We start from the raw sequence: 19,528 nt of genomic DNA, 5'->3' as shown, positions 1-19,528 counted from the left end.
GACTGAAAACCATAATAAAAACGTTTTTGTGCCTCCTGTACAATTTTATTTGTGTGGATTATGCCCTAAAGTCGATATTTTCGATGACGCCATGATTTGTAAATATACCGATAACAAAAAACAACCTTTTCGAATAGGACTTGAGCCCAGATCCATCGCAATCCGGTCGGTGAGCTTTACCGATTAAGATATTGATACAACATTTGAAGTGTTATATCTAATTCTATTAATATTGGCGACCATCTTATGGAATTTGAATTCTAGATTGACAATACCAGCTGTGATTCTTAGAACGCCAGTCCCGTCAGGATCTCTCCAAATTTTATTTTTAACATTTGTACACTTCATATTAATTATTGTTTTTTCTAATATGTATGTTTCTTAGATTGTTACAAATTATATATGCTTAATAAAGAATGTTGCATTCTTAAATCTTGTAAAAATGTGAAAAAAGATAATCAATAAGGCTATTTTAAGTGGAGATTTTTGGCTCTATAATTTGATCTTGACTGCATCACGAAGAGGTTTCGTAATAGATTTTTGTTTTACGAGAAATGGTTGTTAGCCACTTGGTCAACCTATTACGACCATTGTCCAGATCTAAACACACATTGAAAAAACAATACCAGACTCGGGATTCGAACCCGATAACCACGATTTTATAAGTCGATGGCCCGATGCGTTACCTCTCGGTCATTGTGAGCCAAATAATTGAATGTTATATTTTTTTAAACTTCTTAAATTGAACGCATATATTTGGCGTTGTATTATTATCATATCTTTTGTTCGTTCGTATGGTACGTTGTTATGTTCTCGCAAATCTTTTCTATGGTATGGAAGTATGGACGCTAAACCAAGAGATGTCATGGAGATTTAAAGCTTTCGAGATGTGGCTGTATAGACGCATCCTCAAAATTCCTTGGACTGACCAGGTGACAAATGTTGAAGTTCTCAATCGAATGGGGAAGAACCGAGAATTTCTACGTAGTATCAAAACCAGGAAACTACAGTACCTCGGCCACATTATGAGAGGACAAAGCAAAGGACGGCGCCGCATTTCGTGGCTTAATAACCTCCGTGATTGGTACGAGTGCAGCCCCACTGAACTGTTCCGGTTAGCAGACGACAAATCTAAGATCGCCTTGATGGTGGCCGACCTCCGCTAGGGGGTGGCACAGTAAGAAGAAGAATCTTTTGTTCCTTTCTTTGACGCCATTTAAATGTGCCGCCCCTAAACTGTGCATGCCTTGTCTACCTCATGAGACGTGCTATAGACGTCATTGTTATGTCGCCCAACAATTTCTTCTCTAAGGTCATGTTAATATAATATGATTTTCACTATAGTTTTTCTCTGTTTCATTTGTCACCGGCAAACTGCCGCGTTACGAATGAATGAATAAAGCATAAAGACATCATCAAACCTCTCTCGCTTCCAAATCTTCTGTTGGATTATTCTTGACGTGATTATTGAGGTATTCAACCATTTTCTTGGCGACCTCGTTCATTGACTCATGCATCATCTTAATCCGGCTTGTCGTTATGCTGCTCGACCACTGGTATCGCGCCTTCTTCCAATCTTCACCGGTCTTCACGAAGGGGTTCGACGCCGTGATTGGGTCCACATTAGGATCGACCTTCAAAATTAAGTACAGGTATTTCTGTTTATATTTGTATCAAATAAATTAAATGCGATTAGAATTATTACTAGATCGATAACTGAATATTGGTTCCATGAATAAACAGAACAAGATATAACAGAATGTGAATAAACAGAACAAGAAACAGAACATGAATAAACAAAACAAGATATAACAGAGCATGAATAAATAGAACATCAAGAAACAGAAAGGTGACAAAATAGAACAGCGATAAACTGAACTATGACATTTCAGGGAAAATATAACATTTTACCACGTTTTTATTTGCTCGTATTCTTGTTTGTCCGGAACAGATTTTTTCTTGTAGGTACAGTACAAATTTTTTCTTGTTTGTCCAAGATTTTTAACTAACTTCCTGACTAGCTAGACATTTGAAACTTTTAGAATATATCAGAACATGACGACAATGCATTCTTTTAATACTTTTGGCCATCTTTTGAATTGAATTCATTTTCAGTTAATCCTGTTTCGTATGTTTCAGAAAAAATTCGTTAAAAGTAATATTTACTACTCATTATTATTGGTTGCTAAGTGGGTCCTAGCAACTAAATTATTAATATATACATGCGTTACTATGGAAATCAATATGAAATGTCATAATGACATTTCAATATTCTATAATATTTATTCAGTATTTCTATCAAGTACAAATAAAATATTTATTAATACGTATAATTGTCAAGTTTATATGATTCGATAAGAATTAGGCATTTTATTATTCAAAAATTGGGCATGATTAACACATTTGAAGATAATTATTCTAAAGATACTGATAATGTTATAAAACATCCTACGAATAATAATTGTTTTATAATAATTTTTGACCTAAGAATAAGGTAGTATTTTTTTGAAATACGCCATTTCTATTGGCATTTCCCAGTGGTTAAGGCTACAATATACGGCCGTAGCCATAAATTGAATAAATGAAGTAGGGAGTAAGATCCAGTGGCGCACCCAGAGGGGGGGCCAAGGGGCCCTGGAACCCCCTAAAAACATTAAATTGTAAGCCAATAAACCATACATTGGGCTTAAACAAATAAAAATATTTGGAACACTTCCCGTCACAACTTGCGTCAGTGAAAGATCATTTTCAACCTTAAAAACATATTTAAGGTCTAATATGACGCAGTCAAGATTAAATGGACTGGCATTACTTTATTTATATATACAGATAGACATATAATAACCACGGCCGAAGTAATTCAAGAGCTTTTTAAAAAGAAAAAAAAACTTGATTTTATTCTGTAAAAAAATGTTTTTTTTTTCATTTGCATGAAAAATATATTTTACTCTCCTACTTGGCTCCCCCCAATATTAAATCCTGGGTGCGCCACTGGTAAGATCATATTGACGCGCGTGTTTGAACATGTACCTAACCGAAAAAAAATCGTTTTTTAAAAACGAAACAACAAACAAACATTGATTTTTATACATTAGATAATTAAGTTTCTTACGTGGAAATCGTTCTCTGCGAAGCTGTTGAAATCCTTTATCAAAATGTCTTTAATTAATTCCAAATCTCGTAAAATTACTGCAGGAGTATTCAGTTTGTAGAATCCAAAGTATGCCGCGTTGTTAAATTTACTGTGAACAAAAATATAATTAAAATTAATTTAATTGAACCTATCAAGGTACCTATATAATTATTTACCTACAAATGATGACAAAACTTCATTGTCTCAGTCTAAATAGAATAAATTGTCAATGATGGTCGTACGCTAGTGGTAACTGGAAGAGAAGGGATCCATGACACGACAAGTATGGTAGAGTAGTTTGGTATTTGCTGTGTCGTTTCAGAGGGGTCTAGGACGATTTGGCTCCGGGACAACTGGGCGCTACGCAATCGAATGAAATTCAAAAATAATTAGACGTTCGTGAATTATAGGTACCTAAATACGCTACGGTAAAAGGAAACTACGCATTATTTGTAGGATGTTTATCACACTTGAATGGTCAAAGACATAGCTTATGATTAGTGTCTTTAGAATTATCTTGAAAAGTGTTAATCTTGCCCATTTTTTGAATAATAAAATGCCTAATTCTTGTCAAATTTGGGATCACAGAGATTATCAATATAATTTTTTATCGTAAATATTTCACTATAATAATGTCGACATAAATTATACTGATGATTTTATAAATGCGTTTAAAAATTAATAAATGTAAAAAATCTTAACACCACTGCACACGCATGTACTGAAATATGACTATATTCTAAAACATTAGAGCGAGAGGTTTAAAAGAATACTATTTTATGTAATAAAAATACTTTATGCAGTCATCAAATGTTTAAAATACATATAAAGTATAATAAGGCTCCAAAATTATATAAATAGATTATCTACAACGTTTAAGGAATGTCCAGGATCATGCTTTGAAAATGCAATAAAAGCTCCATTTTGACCTACGCTGAGCATGTCCGCCCTTAACACTTTATAGGGCAATTTTTTTTTTTGCTTTTAGAACTGAACCATGATATTTTGAAATACTTATGATATAAATTAAGTAAATTTGATAATAAAAATAAAAAATATTTATTAATAATTCATAACAGTTGTTCCGTGTGCTCGGCGACCGTCGCACGTCACCAAACGAGATAGCGAGTGTTTACAAATTAATAATAACCAGTTGTGCGCGCGGCGTAACAATAAATTATTGTTACAAAGTTGTTTACATTTAAGTGTCTCTGACTACAGGGGCGCTTATTAAAAATCAAAAATACAACGTTGCCAGCAATGGATCACCAAAAAGAAACCCAACAAACAATGTCTTATGCATCAGTTGCTCAAAAAATGCAATTTCCGAAGAAGGAGCAAGCCATCGTTTTAGATGCTATCGAGGGCATCTCTATACGAGAATATACACTGTCAATCGGGAATTAGGTAGGTCCATGTCATATAAGATATGTATCTAGGATTTCCCAGGGAAGAATATGTATATACTTGAGTAGTGAAGAACAAGCAGATAAATTAACAGTAAATAAAGAAACAGTTAAAATTGGAAACCACGTACTAGAAATCAGGCCGCTGATCACCAAATCAAAGAGGATAATAATATCAAACGTGTGTCCTATAATCCCACACAGCGTTCTGGAATCAAAACTCAACGAATTAAACATAAAAACTACTTCACGTATTACAAGCATCAGAGCTGGTATTAACGAACCGGGCTATGCACATATTTTAAGTTTCCGGAGACAGGTTTATGTAAACCCAGAAGACACTATTAAACTGCCAGAGTCAATGCAAATAAATTTTGATAATACCCTGTACTGGATTTACTTCTCCACCGAAAAATTGACATGCTTTATATGCAAAGAAGAGGGCCATATGGCCAAATATTGTAAAACAACTGGAAATAATGAACCTCACACTGTACAATTGCCTGACTCTCTCAATGTACCAAAAGTGTTAACCTCTCTTTCGTTAGAGAGAAAAAATACACTCCAGGAGGATGAACTAGCCGCAGATATAGAGTCGGACAACTCTATTATCAACAAGGATACGCCAATCGGTTCAAAAAGGCCGTTGACCAGTCCAACTGATATCAGCAGCGTAGAATTTGAATTTGAAGATACAGTGAAAAATAATGCAATCTCACGCATTCCTGCACTCCAACAGACACCAAAAAAATCAAAAAAAGAAAGAAAAAAAGTATCCACTGAAGATACAAATGAACTTTTGTTACCTGCCAAGGAACATGTTGAAAGTAATCGTCATAGATTTCCAATCGATTATGAAACATTGCTCAGTTTCCTTGTGAAAACACATGGAAATCCCAATACCGAAATGATTGCTAATGAATTTACTACTGATATAGAAGCTCTTAATAACATGCTAACAGAAATCTATAGTCATTTAAAAGAACGCAGCATTAAAAGTCGCATAACAAAGATCAAGAAAAGACTCAGTAATCCACAATTAAAAGTTTCCAGTGAAGATATTAGTTCGTTGGAAGGACAAGAGGAACAATAACATAATGCATAATTCCAGCAACAAAGTTAACCAATTTATTCAATCTGATATACGTATTGTTTTCTGGAATACAAGAAGCATTCTTAATAGACTAGAGGAGCTTAGAGTGATGCTAGATGAAATTGATATTTTTATAGGCGTGGAAACATGGTTAAACGACACGATTCCTCACATAGTTATTAGCTTCCCAGGTTTTATGGTGCTTCGGCGAGACAGGACGTACGCCAGAGGAGGAGGTATAATTTTCATTATTAGAAATACTATAGCTTACAAAGCTATTAACAACCTCATCATTCCGAACATATCCACTGAAGTTTTGGGCATTACACTGACTAACCTTAAAGATAAAATTAATATCATTGCAGTTTATAGGCCCCCGAGCAATAGCGGAAATAATACAAATCTGTCGCTTCAGGAATGGGACCAAGTTTTTAGTAATACTCTATTAGATGATAAAACCATATTGGTGGGAGACTTCAATGCCCACAATGTCGCGTGGAATTGCAATAGAAATGATATAAATGGTTCTAGAATCATCTATACTTTAGCTGATTACGACTTAATTTTAATAAACAATAATACTAAAACCCGTATTGATCTGCGACGAGGTACAAAATCAAATATTGATTTAGTTTTTTCTTCTCCTAATCTTCTACAACAGATTGTATTAAATATAGATGAAGACCCCCGGGGATCGGATCACTATCCAGTGCGTATTAATTTATCTGTACAAAAAGCAATTTATTTCAAAAAGACTTTCAAGTTGCAGACCAAAAAAACCAATTGGGTTAAATTTAAAAATACAATGGCTGAAAATATTAATGAATTCAAAACAGATTCTTTTCTCAGTTTAAGTTCAGTCTCGCAGTATAAATTCCTCATTAAAAAAATCACACAAGCAATCATAGATTGCACCCCAAAAAAAGGGAATAATCCCCAATTTCGCCATAGCAATCCAGTAGAATGGTGGGATTCAGAGTGTGATAAGGTAAAGAGAAAAAGAAAAGCTGCCTTAAAAAAATGGGAATTTACCTTAGATTTTAAAGACTTAATTGAATACAAAAAGAATGCTGCCATAGCTAAAAAAACTTTTAAAAAGAAAAAGAGTGACTGCTTTCGAAAATTTGCAGAGACCATCAATTTTAGCACAGACCTTAAGTATACATGGGAAAAAGCAAAAATTTTTAAAAACAAATGGATAAAAATTAGACCCGATAGTATTGAACAAAATATGCAAAATAAAGAGAAAATTGAAGCTGCTCTTGAAAGACTATGCCCACCGTGGGTTCCAAGTAACCCTAACATTTTCCCTGTTACCAAAAATAACACGCTATTCGACACTCACTTTAGTTTCATAGAATTCAGCATAGCATTAAATTCTCGTCAACATAATTCCGCACCTGGAACGGACGGGATAACGTATGAAGTCATTAATATGCTTCCCACTCCAATAAAACATATATTCCTTGACATTTTTAACCTCATGTTTCATAGCATGGAATTCCCTGACGAATGGAAAAGCATATTTATACATTTTATTAATAAACCTAATTCGGATAGCTTAAGACCTATTGCACTGACCTCATGTGTCTGCAAAATCTTAGAAATCATGGTCGCAAATAGATTTCGCTGGTGGCTGGAAAGAGAAAAAATTATCCCAGATACACAAACCGGATTCAGGAAAGGTTTTTCCTGTGCGGATAACCTAACAAATGTTGCAATGTATATTGAAGAATCTTTTAATGAAAAAAAACATACGCTAGGTATTTTTTTGGACGTGATTGGAGCCTTCAATAACGTTCAATCAGATATTCTCGTTGAAATATTGGCACAAATAGGGTGCCCCTTTAAACTCGTTAAATTCTGTTTTTTTCTTGTCTACGAGAGATTAATCTATACTAATTCAAACATAGATCTCCCGAGAACACTGTATAAAGGCGTTCCTCAAGGAGGAATTTTAAGTCCGCTGTTTTACATTATATACGTTAGCTACATTGTTCGCAATATACCGAAAGCTATAACAGTCTCCCAATTTGCAGACGATATATCTTTGTTCCTTAAAACTAAAGACCCCAATCAGGATAAAAATATAATGGAATGTGCACTAGAAACAATTAGAAATAATCTATTCAAACTGGGTTTGGATCTATCTCCGGAGAAAACGGTATTCGTACATTTCAACAAAAACAAAATACTGCCGGGAGAATTTCAAATTAAATTGAATGATATGATGATTAAATCAACTGAATCAGCCAAATTTCTAGGTATTTATTTTGACTTCAAGCTTTCTTTTGATAAACATGTCAATTACATTGCCCAGAAAGTCAATAGAGCCACCAACATTATAAAGTTCCTCAGAGGTACTTGGTGGGGATCACACCCTTCCACTCTAATAACTTTCTATAAAAGCTACATCAGATCCATAATGGACTATGGAAGCTATATTTACTTCCCAAAAAATAAAGGAGCAAAGCTACAGTTAGAACGACTACAGAACCAAGCTATCAGATTGGCTCTTGGCCTAAGAAAAAGTACCCCTACTAACATACTACTTGCCGAAGCCAAGATAACATTACTAGAAGAAAGATCTAAATTTCTATGTAAAAACTTCTTGGTAAAATGTATGTCAAACCGTACTTCTAATACGAGATACAATGTCAACAGATTTCTACAAACAACTATAACGCGAGATCGTACTCCGAAGAGATTTCAAATTTTAAAAGAAAGTATCCAAGCTGTAAATTGTATTGATCATCTGATTTTAAAAAGAGACTTCTACAACTTTTTTAATTATACATATGAGGATATTATATATAACGTTTTAACTAATACAAAAATAGGAATGGAGCTATCGCACTCCGACTCTCCCGACTTATTATTCAAGTCCAAATTTAGCAATCAAAATGTAGTCCAAATTTTTACGGATGGAAGCAAAATTCCCGATTCACCTTCAGTAGGTGTAGCAGTGTTCTTCCCCCAATCCAACACGTCGGTTGCCAAAAGTGTCCACAGATTCACTTCCATCTATACAGCAGAGTGCTTAGCCTTATACGAAGCCACTAAAATTGCACTTAATTACAAAAATAAAAATATCAACATTTTCACTGACTCCTTAAGTCTGATTCACTCGCTCGAAAATCCAAATTTCAGCATCAAAACTAATGACTACATTCTTAATATTAGAACCAACATTTCCAAATTTAGCAATAGTAACGAACACGGTACAAATATACAGATATACTGGATTCCAGCACATAAAGGAATTAATGGCAATGAAATTGCGGATCAATTGGCAAAAAAATCTGTAAAATACCCATCAGAAAATATAAGAATTCCATACACAGATTTTAAAGCCCAGTTTAAACAAACAATGAGCGAAAATAACGGTAAATATTTAGAAAATCTTGGGAAAGAAAAGGGAACACACTACTATCAAAACTTTTATAGTAGATCTCCTAAAACTTGGTTTAGTAAACATTGTAAAATAAAGCGAGATGTAATAGTGACAATAGCTAGAAGCAGGTCAGGGCATTACAGTCTAAACGAATCATTGTACAAAATTAAAGTGGTAGATAGCCCTCAGTGTCAGTGTGGACATCCCACTCAAGATCTTAACCACATTGTCTGGCAATGTGATGCCTATGACCAGGAGAGAGAAGTGTTATTGAATAAGTTGGGGAAATGCAGGTTATACCCTCCTTTTACGATTAATTCGTTCCTGGCAAAACCAAATATTTCAGTTATGAAAATTGTACATGAATTTCTCCAAAAATGTAACGTAAATGTCTAGTGTATAGTGTAACAAAAATGTAATTCTGTATCATTAACAATGTAACTATTTATGCCTGTCGTTAAAAAAAAAATGTATGTATACTTTTGTAAACCATTGTAAAGCAGAATAGCCTTCCATTCAGAGAAGAGCTCAATTGCTTCCAAATAAAGAAAAAAAAAAAAAAATTCATAAATTTTAAAAAAGAAAAATTTCCATTGGTCAATATATAAACCAATAGACATGTACGACAACAGCTTGTACATATTATATTATACTATCAAGTAATAATTCAAAAATATCGTTTTGATTCATATTATTATCAAGTTCTTCAAAGGTATATATATATAGGTATATGTATCTATAGTCTATGGCAGGGGTCGGCAAACTCTTGAACCAAAAGAGCCAAATATGAGTGGCACAACGGTTAAAAAAAATTTGAGAGCCATACGTATATTTTTATAAATATGATTTATTTAAATGAATTAATTACATTTCATAATTGTTTATTTATTAAGTGAAGAAGATTTCTCAAATAAAACTAACGTAAATACTTAATATTATATGTTTTTATTGTTGACATTATAAATATAATTTTTACAGAATTTGAATGACATAACAATGACCTTCCTTGCATTTCTTTGGAGAGTGTCTATGTTTGGCATGTAACTTGTAGTTTTTAATTTCAGCCGCGACTCCAAACATTTCTCATGTTCATGTTCGAAAATGATTGTTCACATACATATTATTATGTAGACTCGATCATGAGTTCGGAAAGCTATTCCACAATATGTATTAAAAATCGTAGTATCTACTTTATGTAGATCTTTTAGAGCGCCCCACTTGTGTTGTGAAATTAAATTGCATTTTTCTCTCTCTAAATCCTCAATTTTGGTGGCAAGACCTACAAATTTTGAGCTCCATAACTATTTACTTGTTAAATCCACCAATAAAATTGTATTTCAAAAGTGCTCGTGTCAATATCAAATGGAGAAAAATTTGATTTGTCAACTTTTGCAATGGGCATATTTAAAACAACAACAATCATACCATCAAGGAGAAAAATTAGGCTCGCGATAGTCATTATATAATATATTAAGTGTACAAATCAATGACAAAAAATAAAAATTGTGAATTTTGCAAAAGTTTTGTAAAGATTGGGAATTTGGCAAAGAGCCGCACGCCAATACCCAAAGAGCCACATTCGGCTCGTGAGCCGTGGTTTGCCGACCCCTGGTCTATGGTATATGTACTTTTATTAATGTTTGCTGAAACAAAACAGAATAAATTATAGTTACTTCTGAAATGGTTGAATTATTTCATGAAAAAAGCAAAATTGCACTAAATAAATTGAAAAATTTCCCGGTTCCAAATGTACTCATGAAAAATAAAAATATGTTACGATAATACATTATTATCTAAATAGAAATAACTAAAAACTACTCCGCAAAATATTAATTAACATGGTAAAATTTTTTTATCAACACTAAACTCAACGTCAAGTTAATGGTTGTTGATCGGGCTAACCTTCTACCAACAGCAAGTACACTCCAAAACCTCGAAACAGTCGACGAGTTTGTATATCTGGGATCGACCATCAGTGGAAAGGGCGGATGCGAAGTGGAAATAAGCAGGTGAACATAGATAAGGCGTGTGCCTTACCACCGAAGGATCGGGGAATTTCGATTGCCACAAAAATGATGCTTGTGCAAACATTAGTGTTCTCGATATTTCTATACGTAGTCGAGTCGTGGACCCTGAAGGCAAGGGAACGGAAGGCAATTGATGCCTTTGAGATGTGGTGTTGGCGACGAATGCTTCGTATTTCTTGGACGGAGCACAGGACGAACCAGTCAATCATCCAGAGACTGAAGATAAAGGAACGGCTATCGACAATGTGTCTGAGAAGAATTCTGCAGTTTTTTGGACATATTATCAGGCGCGGACCGGGCAACCTGGAGAGACTGGTAGTTTTGGGTGGCCTCCATGGAAGGCGAAGCAGAGGAAGAGCGTCTGCGCGCTGGAGCGACCAAGTGAAAGAGCTGACTGGGGGCACCATCCATTCTGCCCTGAGAGAAGCGGAAGATCGAGAAGGATGGAAAGTCTTGGTCGCTCAAAGGATGGCGAAATTCAAATGTGGTCATGATCCTCAGCCATGAGTGCACGACCAAGAAGAGAGAGAAACTCAACTTCACCACTAAATGGGCAATGGTTAATATTTTGACTTTTAGACATACACACTTATTTCAAGCCACTGATGCTAACTTCAGGCCCGTTGGTCTTTGTATTAACCAAAGAGCATTCTTGACAAACTTTTGAAATACTATGGGTGTCATTTCTATGAGCAGAATAAAATTACAGACCATAATGTAAGTGGTTAATATATTAACCAAATTCGGCATTTGCCCTATAAAGGTGTGTGTAGTACACACTACTAACTTGTAAAGGTCGACATCAGGGAACTCAGAAATAAAGGGAACTAAAATACATAACGAGTAAGGCGATAGCAGGTAACCGACTCGAGTAAGGAAGAATCCGTGTTAAACTTACACACGTGTCAAGAATACGTTTTACGCCGAATACTGAAAACTGCTCTCGGTTTATGCATTTACGCTCATTTAATGTGGGTGTATTACACCCACTATTGCACGTGCATAATGAGTGCTTCATTTTCGTAGGACACTCACACATTCAAAGCCTGCATCAACATGCGGCGTATTGAATATAGCCTATAGGTATTCTATTTATTATCTGTTCTGTGGTCGACATAAATCACTCCGTAATTTTTGGTGGCAGTTAGTGCATCTTTGAAATTTCCGAAGAAGAACTTCGGCTTCTCGACAGGTATTCCCCGGGTTTCCCAATATCCATTATTCCTTGTAAAGTAGACGTACACAGTAACCGCGAAAACTGTGGCTAATATAAAAATAGCATGGTAATCTGCCACACACTCAACTAAAGGCCAAACCAAACACTATAAAAAACAATGATAATAATTTGTTGTGTCCAGTTATCTTGCGGAAGAGAACCCATTGCTCATTAATCAATTGACAGACCGGGTTATCAGTTTGACATTCATACATATTATCTTATTACTATTATAATATCTAATAATAAACAATTTAAAATATACCAAATTACCGCTACGTATTTAAGGATTAATTAGTGAAATTCAACCGGAAATGGACAAGCTGAGATGGACAAAATAAATTACTACCATATTATAGCAGGAAAAAAAATGAACCACGAGTTATAAGAGCTGATTGAACAGCAAACAATCATGAGATACTGTAAGTCCCAAAGACTACGATGAGCGGGACGACAGGACATGTGGAGAGAATGCCTGAAGTTAGAGCGCCAAGGATCATGACGAAGTGGCTACCCCAACGGAAGAGACCCAGAGGCCGTCAAGGAAGGAGATGGGCTGACGCCGTAGAAGTGGACTGGCTTCATATAGGAAGACCTGATAACTGGAGAAGTGTGGCGAGAGACCGGAGTGAGTGGAGAGCGGTTGTGGAGGAGGCCAAATCCCACCCCGGGATGTAGCGCCGTCGAAGAAGAAGCAGAAGATTATAGCATGAATTATTTTAGGTTCCCCATGTCCACCCGTCATGTATCTACAGCAGCGATTTCAAAACTGGGGGGCGCGCCTCCCTGGGGAGGCGCGGACTGTTGCAAAGGGAAGCGCAGAAAAGTTTAACACAATAATGTAGCCACAGGTTTGCAGTTTGCAAGTGCATAGTTCATAAAACGGCAGCTAGTTATAAACTACATAAAAAACAGTCCTATAAAAGTTAGGTTGTTTGCAAACCTGTATGAAGATATGGAGACTAATTTTATTATACGTCATTTCTATACTATTGTGCATGGCCCCCACAAGAGGGGGGCTGACAGGGCTCCAGCCTGGGGGCCCGGCGTTGCGGATCGACCAGTTAAGTGAGATAAACACACAATTCTACTAGTAAAAAAATTGTGATGTGTGTGATTGATGATAATTCACATGTAGACTTTTATTTTATAATTATTTGTAGTGTATTTCCTGACTAATAAAAATGGATATATGGAAACAAAAATATTTGTTCAATTTTGGTTGAATCGAACTGAAGAATAATAATATAATACTTTGTCAAGAAAAGCAATGCAAGTAGGTACTGCTACCATTCGTAACATCATATTTATGCGAAACGGAATTTTCTGCATTAGATGCAATGAAGTCTATATATTATCGAGCCCGTTTAGTAGAAAAAAAGCACTTTATGTAAAAATGTAGTTAATGAAATAAAGGGGGGGGAGGCGCCAAGATTAGATTTTTTAAAAAGGGAGGCGTAGTAACATAAAGTTTGGAATCCACTGATCTACAGCTCGATGGCCCCCAGAAAAACCGTAATAAGTCTAAAATCACAAATGTTCAGGACAGTTATAAAACTAAAATATTTACGCTATTAAATGCATCATATAAAATGAGTAGGTACCTAAGTTGTTTCCTATATAGTATTACGAGTATTTGAGTAAATCGGATAGCTGATAATCCTATGGTCTATATCAGTGGCGAAGGGTGACTTTTAGATAGAGGTGGGCTGTGGAGATCTGAGAAAAGAGCACACCTATCAGGTATACTTACGGAAAATAACAGGATAATACGATATTATTATTAATGAATAGGTACACACTAATGACAACGACACACTAATTTAATGAAACTTCAAAAACTCACTGACGACTAGGGAATCCAATCCCGGGATCCCGGGATCCCGCGCTATTTTCGATACCTATGAATCCCGGGATTGATAAACATAATCCCGGGATTTCGGGATTAGTTTTATTTATCAATTTTTATGGAAAATAAAATAAAAGCGAAAATAAAACAGAAAAAAATACTTTTAATAAAAAATAACTACATTAGAAATAAACTGAGTTTGAATGAAGTTTGATTTATACCCATGTGTAGGTTGCCGATTCATTTTATTTTTTCACATGAATTATTAAAAATGAGAAAGATTGGAAAAAAACAATGCTTCGCACATTTAACAAAGTAATTCCACCATGATATCATACGTTTTACGGCAGTTTCATATTTGGCTGACTAATTATATTTTGCAGGTTGAGCAAGTAGCTGACATCCATTTCTCGTAAAAAAAAAACAAAATCTGTTAATACAACCTCTACTCTGTGTAGGCCCATATGATCCTATTAGGATCGGACATGGTCGAAAAATTAGATTTATGATGCGGAAAGGCCATAAGTACGCCATGATTATTTGCTTTACCTTTTTAAATCTCGCTAATCCATTCATTATGTCTTTACTATCAGAAACAGCAATCTCGTATTAAATTCACATTATTATTTATATTACAATATTATTTACTCCATTAAACTTGTGTATTTCCAAGATTGAACGTATACAATATTAAGAATAAATGTCTTCAATAGTATAAATTATACTAGATTTATTTTTGACCGATTTTATCAATGTTATTTGTAAATATAAACATTTTATATTAACAATGGAAAAAAATGCCAATCCCGGGATTGTCAAATTGTAATCCCGAAATCCCGGGATCAGAATTTTGGCTCGGGATTGGATTCCCTACTGACGACATAAAATTGAGCGATGAGTTTAAATTACGTATTTTTGAAAACATTTATACACGTCAATAATCATTAGATAAAATTTCTTTTTATTTTTAAAAACAATCTACTTATATTAATTATTAATATGCGATTAAACGCCATAGAATTTTTTTTTTTTAATTATCTGATTATTAATTATTTTGGATAAGTGCAGTCATGACAACATTATTATGCGCGAAGGTTTTAGGCTCTACGATAGGAGCTTACCATATTTCATACAATTCGATAGAGTCACTGAGGTTACGTGACGTAAAGTCAATACGAAAAAATATCACAATTCCTTGAGAAATAATCCGACAGTTATTTACGTCGCGTATTTACGATAAGACAGATGCGCTATGGTATATATTTTTTAAAAAACCTTTGCAGTTTTGTAATCTGTATAATCAGCGCCGTCACTGACTACATCCATACCCGCGATTATAACAACTGTCATTTTTATTATTTATTCATATATATCGATAAATAAACTCTTTTCTCGAATCTTCCGAGTAACTACGACTTTATCTCGACACACCGCATAATCCCTTCAATGGTGACCCCGACGTAATCATCGAACATCAATCATCTCCTAATATCATCATCCCCATAACCATAATAATATTGTATACGATAAAAACGTCCTAGATCTGTCATTTCACAATTTCAATTTATTTATTTTTTACATATTGTGGACATTACAAATTATAAGTTTAAGACGTTCACAACATGACATTTAAAAACAAAGAAATATTATTAAAACAGTATTAGGTACATAAAAAAGAGATAGATCAGTATTAAGTTATTCTACAGTAAAAATGTGTAAATACAAAAAATATAAAGTAGGTCCTATAAACAAGGAAGTACACCAGATGAGTTAAGCAGACCCTATTTTAAGAATTTATAAAACAACGTCCACCTATACTCATCTCACGTAGATGGAATATATCAACATCCGAAGCGATTTGGTTGAACAGAATTATTGCCCTCCCATTTGGCATCACCAATGGCAGGTTAGTTCTGCTCCTCGGGAGAACAAACAACTAATGCTCCCGATTTCTAAGATAGTTATCAGGGACCCACAAGTCATTATTTTGAATTATTATTAATTCATCATCATCATCATCAGCCTGAATCTATCCGCTGCTGGATGAAGGCCTCTTCAAGCTGCTTCCACTTATATTGGTCCTGTGCATTGCGTTGGCACGTACTTCCGCAGAACTTTATCATTTAATCAGTGCTCGAAATGGAAAATTTCACGAACAGGAACGCTCGACAATTTTCCAAAAATGTGTGATATTAGATATAATAATATCTGTAATATAAAAATATCTTTTACTTTTACATGATGTACTTTTTTTATCATCATCTTCGCCCAATACGCTATCGGCTATAACAATTAGTGGTAACATACAATAGAGTCATTTTAGTTTACGAAATCGTTTTCTAAAAAATACATTAATAATTATACAAATATAAATAACTAAACGTATATGAATCTAATTGGAGTGGGAAACATTATTAAAATACACGAAACAATAGACAAACTAATTACAATTTCCCATTGGTTTCGTTAGTAGTTTGAATAAAAATATGCAACTAAGAGTGGATAGAAATATGAGTGAAGATACTTCGGTTTAAACAAAATACATGCCGCTTTTTTCAAAGCTCTGATTTTTCGTAAATTCGAAATATTTTGATTATGGTAAACTATTTTTTAATCAAATCAAAATCCATCGTATACGAAAAAGCAAGGGCATGGTTTTTAATAAATTAATTAAAAAAGTATGTAATACGCAAGATTTACAAATGTAGCATTATTTATTAAATATGAATCATTTTAAACAACCTCAGAAGTGTAGGTACATATTATTAGAAAAAAAATATTTACATCATGTGGACATGTAGGATAATTTATTCTAATAGGTTTCCAATGTTATAGAAATTGTTATATACAGGGAAATTTTTCATATATTTATCCTATTGGATTCTGATTGATTTATTTTAATATTTTTATTTCGTATTGTACCTTAAACAATACATTTTTTTTAACATGCATACGATGTTCACGAATATGTATCTATATTAATTATGGAATTATTTGATTTAAGTGATTAAATCTATTATAATATTAGTTTAACCATCAAAAACACAGTTCATTCAACCCGAAAAATATCCATATAAAATTAAAACAATATGATAGAAGATAAAAAACACAACTTAAAATTATTAAATTTGAAAAAATAAGGAGTCTAATTTTGTCGCTTCCTCTGATGAAAACGCTTATCATTGGCTGCATACAACTTAATATTGATAAACGACCAATGAACGACCTCGATTGCATTATGAAATACAAAAACTATGAACGCGTCAAACCCATGTAAATTTCGCTAACATAATAATATGATAAATGGACAATTCGGCCAATTATGGTTGTCTCGATACAAAATTTAAAGTTTCATTACAAAAAACAATTGCCTACCACTGCAGTAAAGATAATATATGTATTGAATGTGTTTCATTTAAGAATTTAAAAGTTCCAGTGTGCATTATAACTATTACGTTATTAACTCACTATATTTAGGCATGTAACTTAACCTTAACTGTATTAATATAATATGTTTGAACTTGCAAAAAAGTAAGTGTCTCGTTTTATAAATTAATAATACAGTAAATCTACATTCCAATGTAAAATAGCTTCCAACATTTCCTTACAATCATAAAAACCTTTTTTTTCAAAATACATTATTGTCCCATACGACAATGCAATAAATCTTACTTACCCCAGTGCATTTCTTTGTATACAATTTTATTGTTTTATCACCATTGACGCAAAAGAGTAATATGTCTATTGGTGCATTCAAGGCCAAATTCGTTGAAAAAAGTATTGTCTTGAAAAAAGGTTATTTCTCAAATACGCTGTCTTACACTTACTCTATCACTATTTCAAAAAAACTTAAGTAAATTATGTACGGGTCATAGAAAATCCAGTGGTTCTAAACCAGTAAAATTATTTTTTAATAAAAAAAATATTTATGTTTTTGTACCTTTGTACATATCAATTCATTTCGTAAATTTTAAATCTAACCCGGAACGTAATAATATTAAGTATGACGCTTGAGGATTTTACTAGACGACTCGCTGTCCGTCGGATATTTAACGAACCGGTACGCCATTTTCGAGGTTTTAACGAAAAGGAACGCCATCCTTAAGAATCCACGAACAGGAACGGCGCTCCGGGGCGTTCCGCTCCATTCCGAGCGCTGCATTTAATCGATCCAGCAGCCTCTAGGTCTACCTTGCGGACGTTTTGTACTTCTTGGATACCACTGGATGACTAGATTTGTCCAACGATTGTCTCTTCTTCGAGCTATGTGTCCAGCCCATCTCCATTTAAGGCTTCTAATAAACTCTATTACATCGCAAACCTTTGTCTGCTTCCTTATCCACTCATTCCTCTTTTTGTCCTTTCGCGTTATACCCAGCGTGCACCTCTCCATACCACGTTGTGCTACGCTAAGCTTCCGGATCTCTCTTTCACTTAGAGGCCATCCACGGACTGAGACCGTATGCGGTTTAGAACCGTATGCCATACTAAACTTATGATTTCTGTTCACGGAATACTATTTTCATAAAGTATAATATTATAAGAATCTGATCGAATCCGTTTATACCATACACTTACACTTAAAAACTTTATAACAATATATTTTCATGAACAGAAATCATAAGTTGTGTATGGCACACGGTTCTAAACCGCATACGGGTTCAGTCCATGGATGTCACCTTAGGGTCCATGTTTCACACGCATTATTATATTATTAATTATTGTGTCCATAGACGGAAGCATGCACGATGAAATTGCACGAAGAACAAAGCTGGGATGGAGTGCTTTCGGACGTCTGAATAGTATCTTCAAGAGTGACCTACCATTATGTCTTAAGCGTAGGGTGTTCAACCAATGTGTGCTACCCGTGCTCACGTATGGCTGCGAGACGTGGACCCTCAACACTAGAGATGTCCAAAGGCTAAAAGTCACACAGCAGGTGTATGTTGGGCATCAGGCGAAAGGACCGTAAGAGAAACGAATGGTTAGGAAGCAGACAGGAGTACGCGATGTAATAGACGTTGCCAAACAGCTGAAATGGAGATTGGCGGGGCACATTGCTCGCCGAAGGGACGGCCGCTGGACAAAAATGCCGTCATCCAGTGGTACCCAAGGGGCACGAAACGGCCACAGGGTCGCCCTAAAAGCCGCTGGATTGACGAACTGGTAAATTTCGCGAACGACACAGGACCGAGAGAGTTGGAGAAAGCTTAGGGAGGCCTTCATCCAGCAGTGGATTGACCCGGCTGATGATGATGATTATTAATTATTTGCAATTATTTAATACAGTTGATTTAATGAACACTTACTTGTAAAGGTCGACATAAATCACTCCGTAATGCTTGGTGACAGTTAAAGCATCTTTAAAATTTCCAAAGAAGAACTTCGGCTTCTCGGAAGGTATTCCCCG

The 19,528-nt window shown here is 34.7% G+C and overlaps 1 protein-coding gene across 1 annotated transcript in view; it reads right to left on the bottom strand.

Annotated features, from left to right (window-relative positions):
- LOC147073598 (cytochrome P450 9e2-like) overlaps positions 1-18,187 on the bottom strand; it is a 29,132-nt gene extending 10,945 nt beyond the window's left edge. Inside the window, exons 1-4 of the mRNA XM_085944635.1 lie at positions 18,127-18,187; positions 11,841-11,880; positions 3,113-3,242; positions 1,422-1,634 (exon numbers count right to left, since the gene is read on the bottom strand). Of these exons, the coding sequence (XP_085800761.1) occupies positions 1,422-1,634; positions 3,113-3,242; positions 11,841-11,880; positions 18,127-18,187 (444 nt within the window). The remainder of the gene's footprint in view (positions 1-1,421; positions 1,635-3,112; positions 3,243-11,840; positions 11,881-18,126) is intronic.
- Positions 18,188-19,528: the final 1,341 nt, after the last annotated feature.

This window comes from Rhyacophila brunnea, unplaced genomic scaffold, assembly GCF_057557595.1.
Source record: "Rhyacophila brunnea isolate RB1 unplaced genomic scaffold, BYU_Rbru_1.0 scaffold_17, whole genome shotgun sequence".
NCBI lineage: Eukaryota > Metazoa > Arthropoda > Insecta > Trichoptera > Rhyacophilidae > Rhyacophila > Rhyacophila brunnea.
The sequence above is the reverse complement of the archived record's forward strand: the minus strand, read 5'-3'. Positions and strand labels throughout refer to the sequence as shown.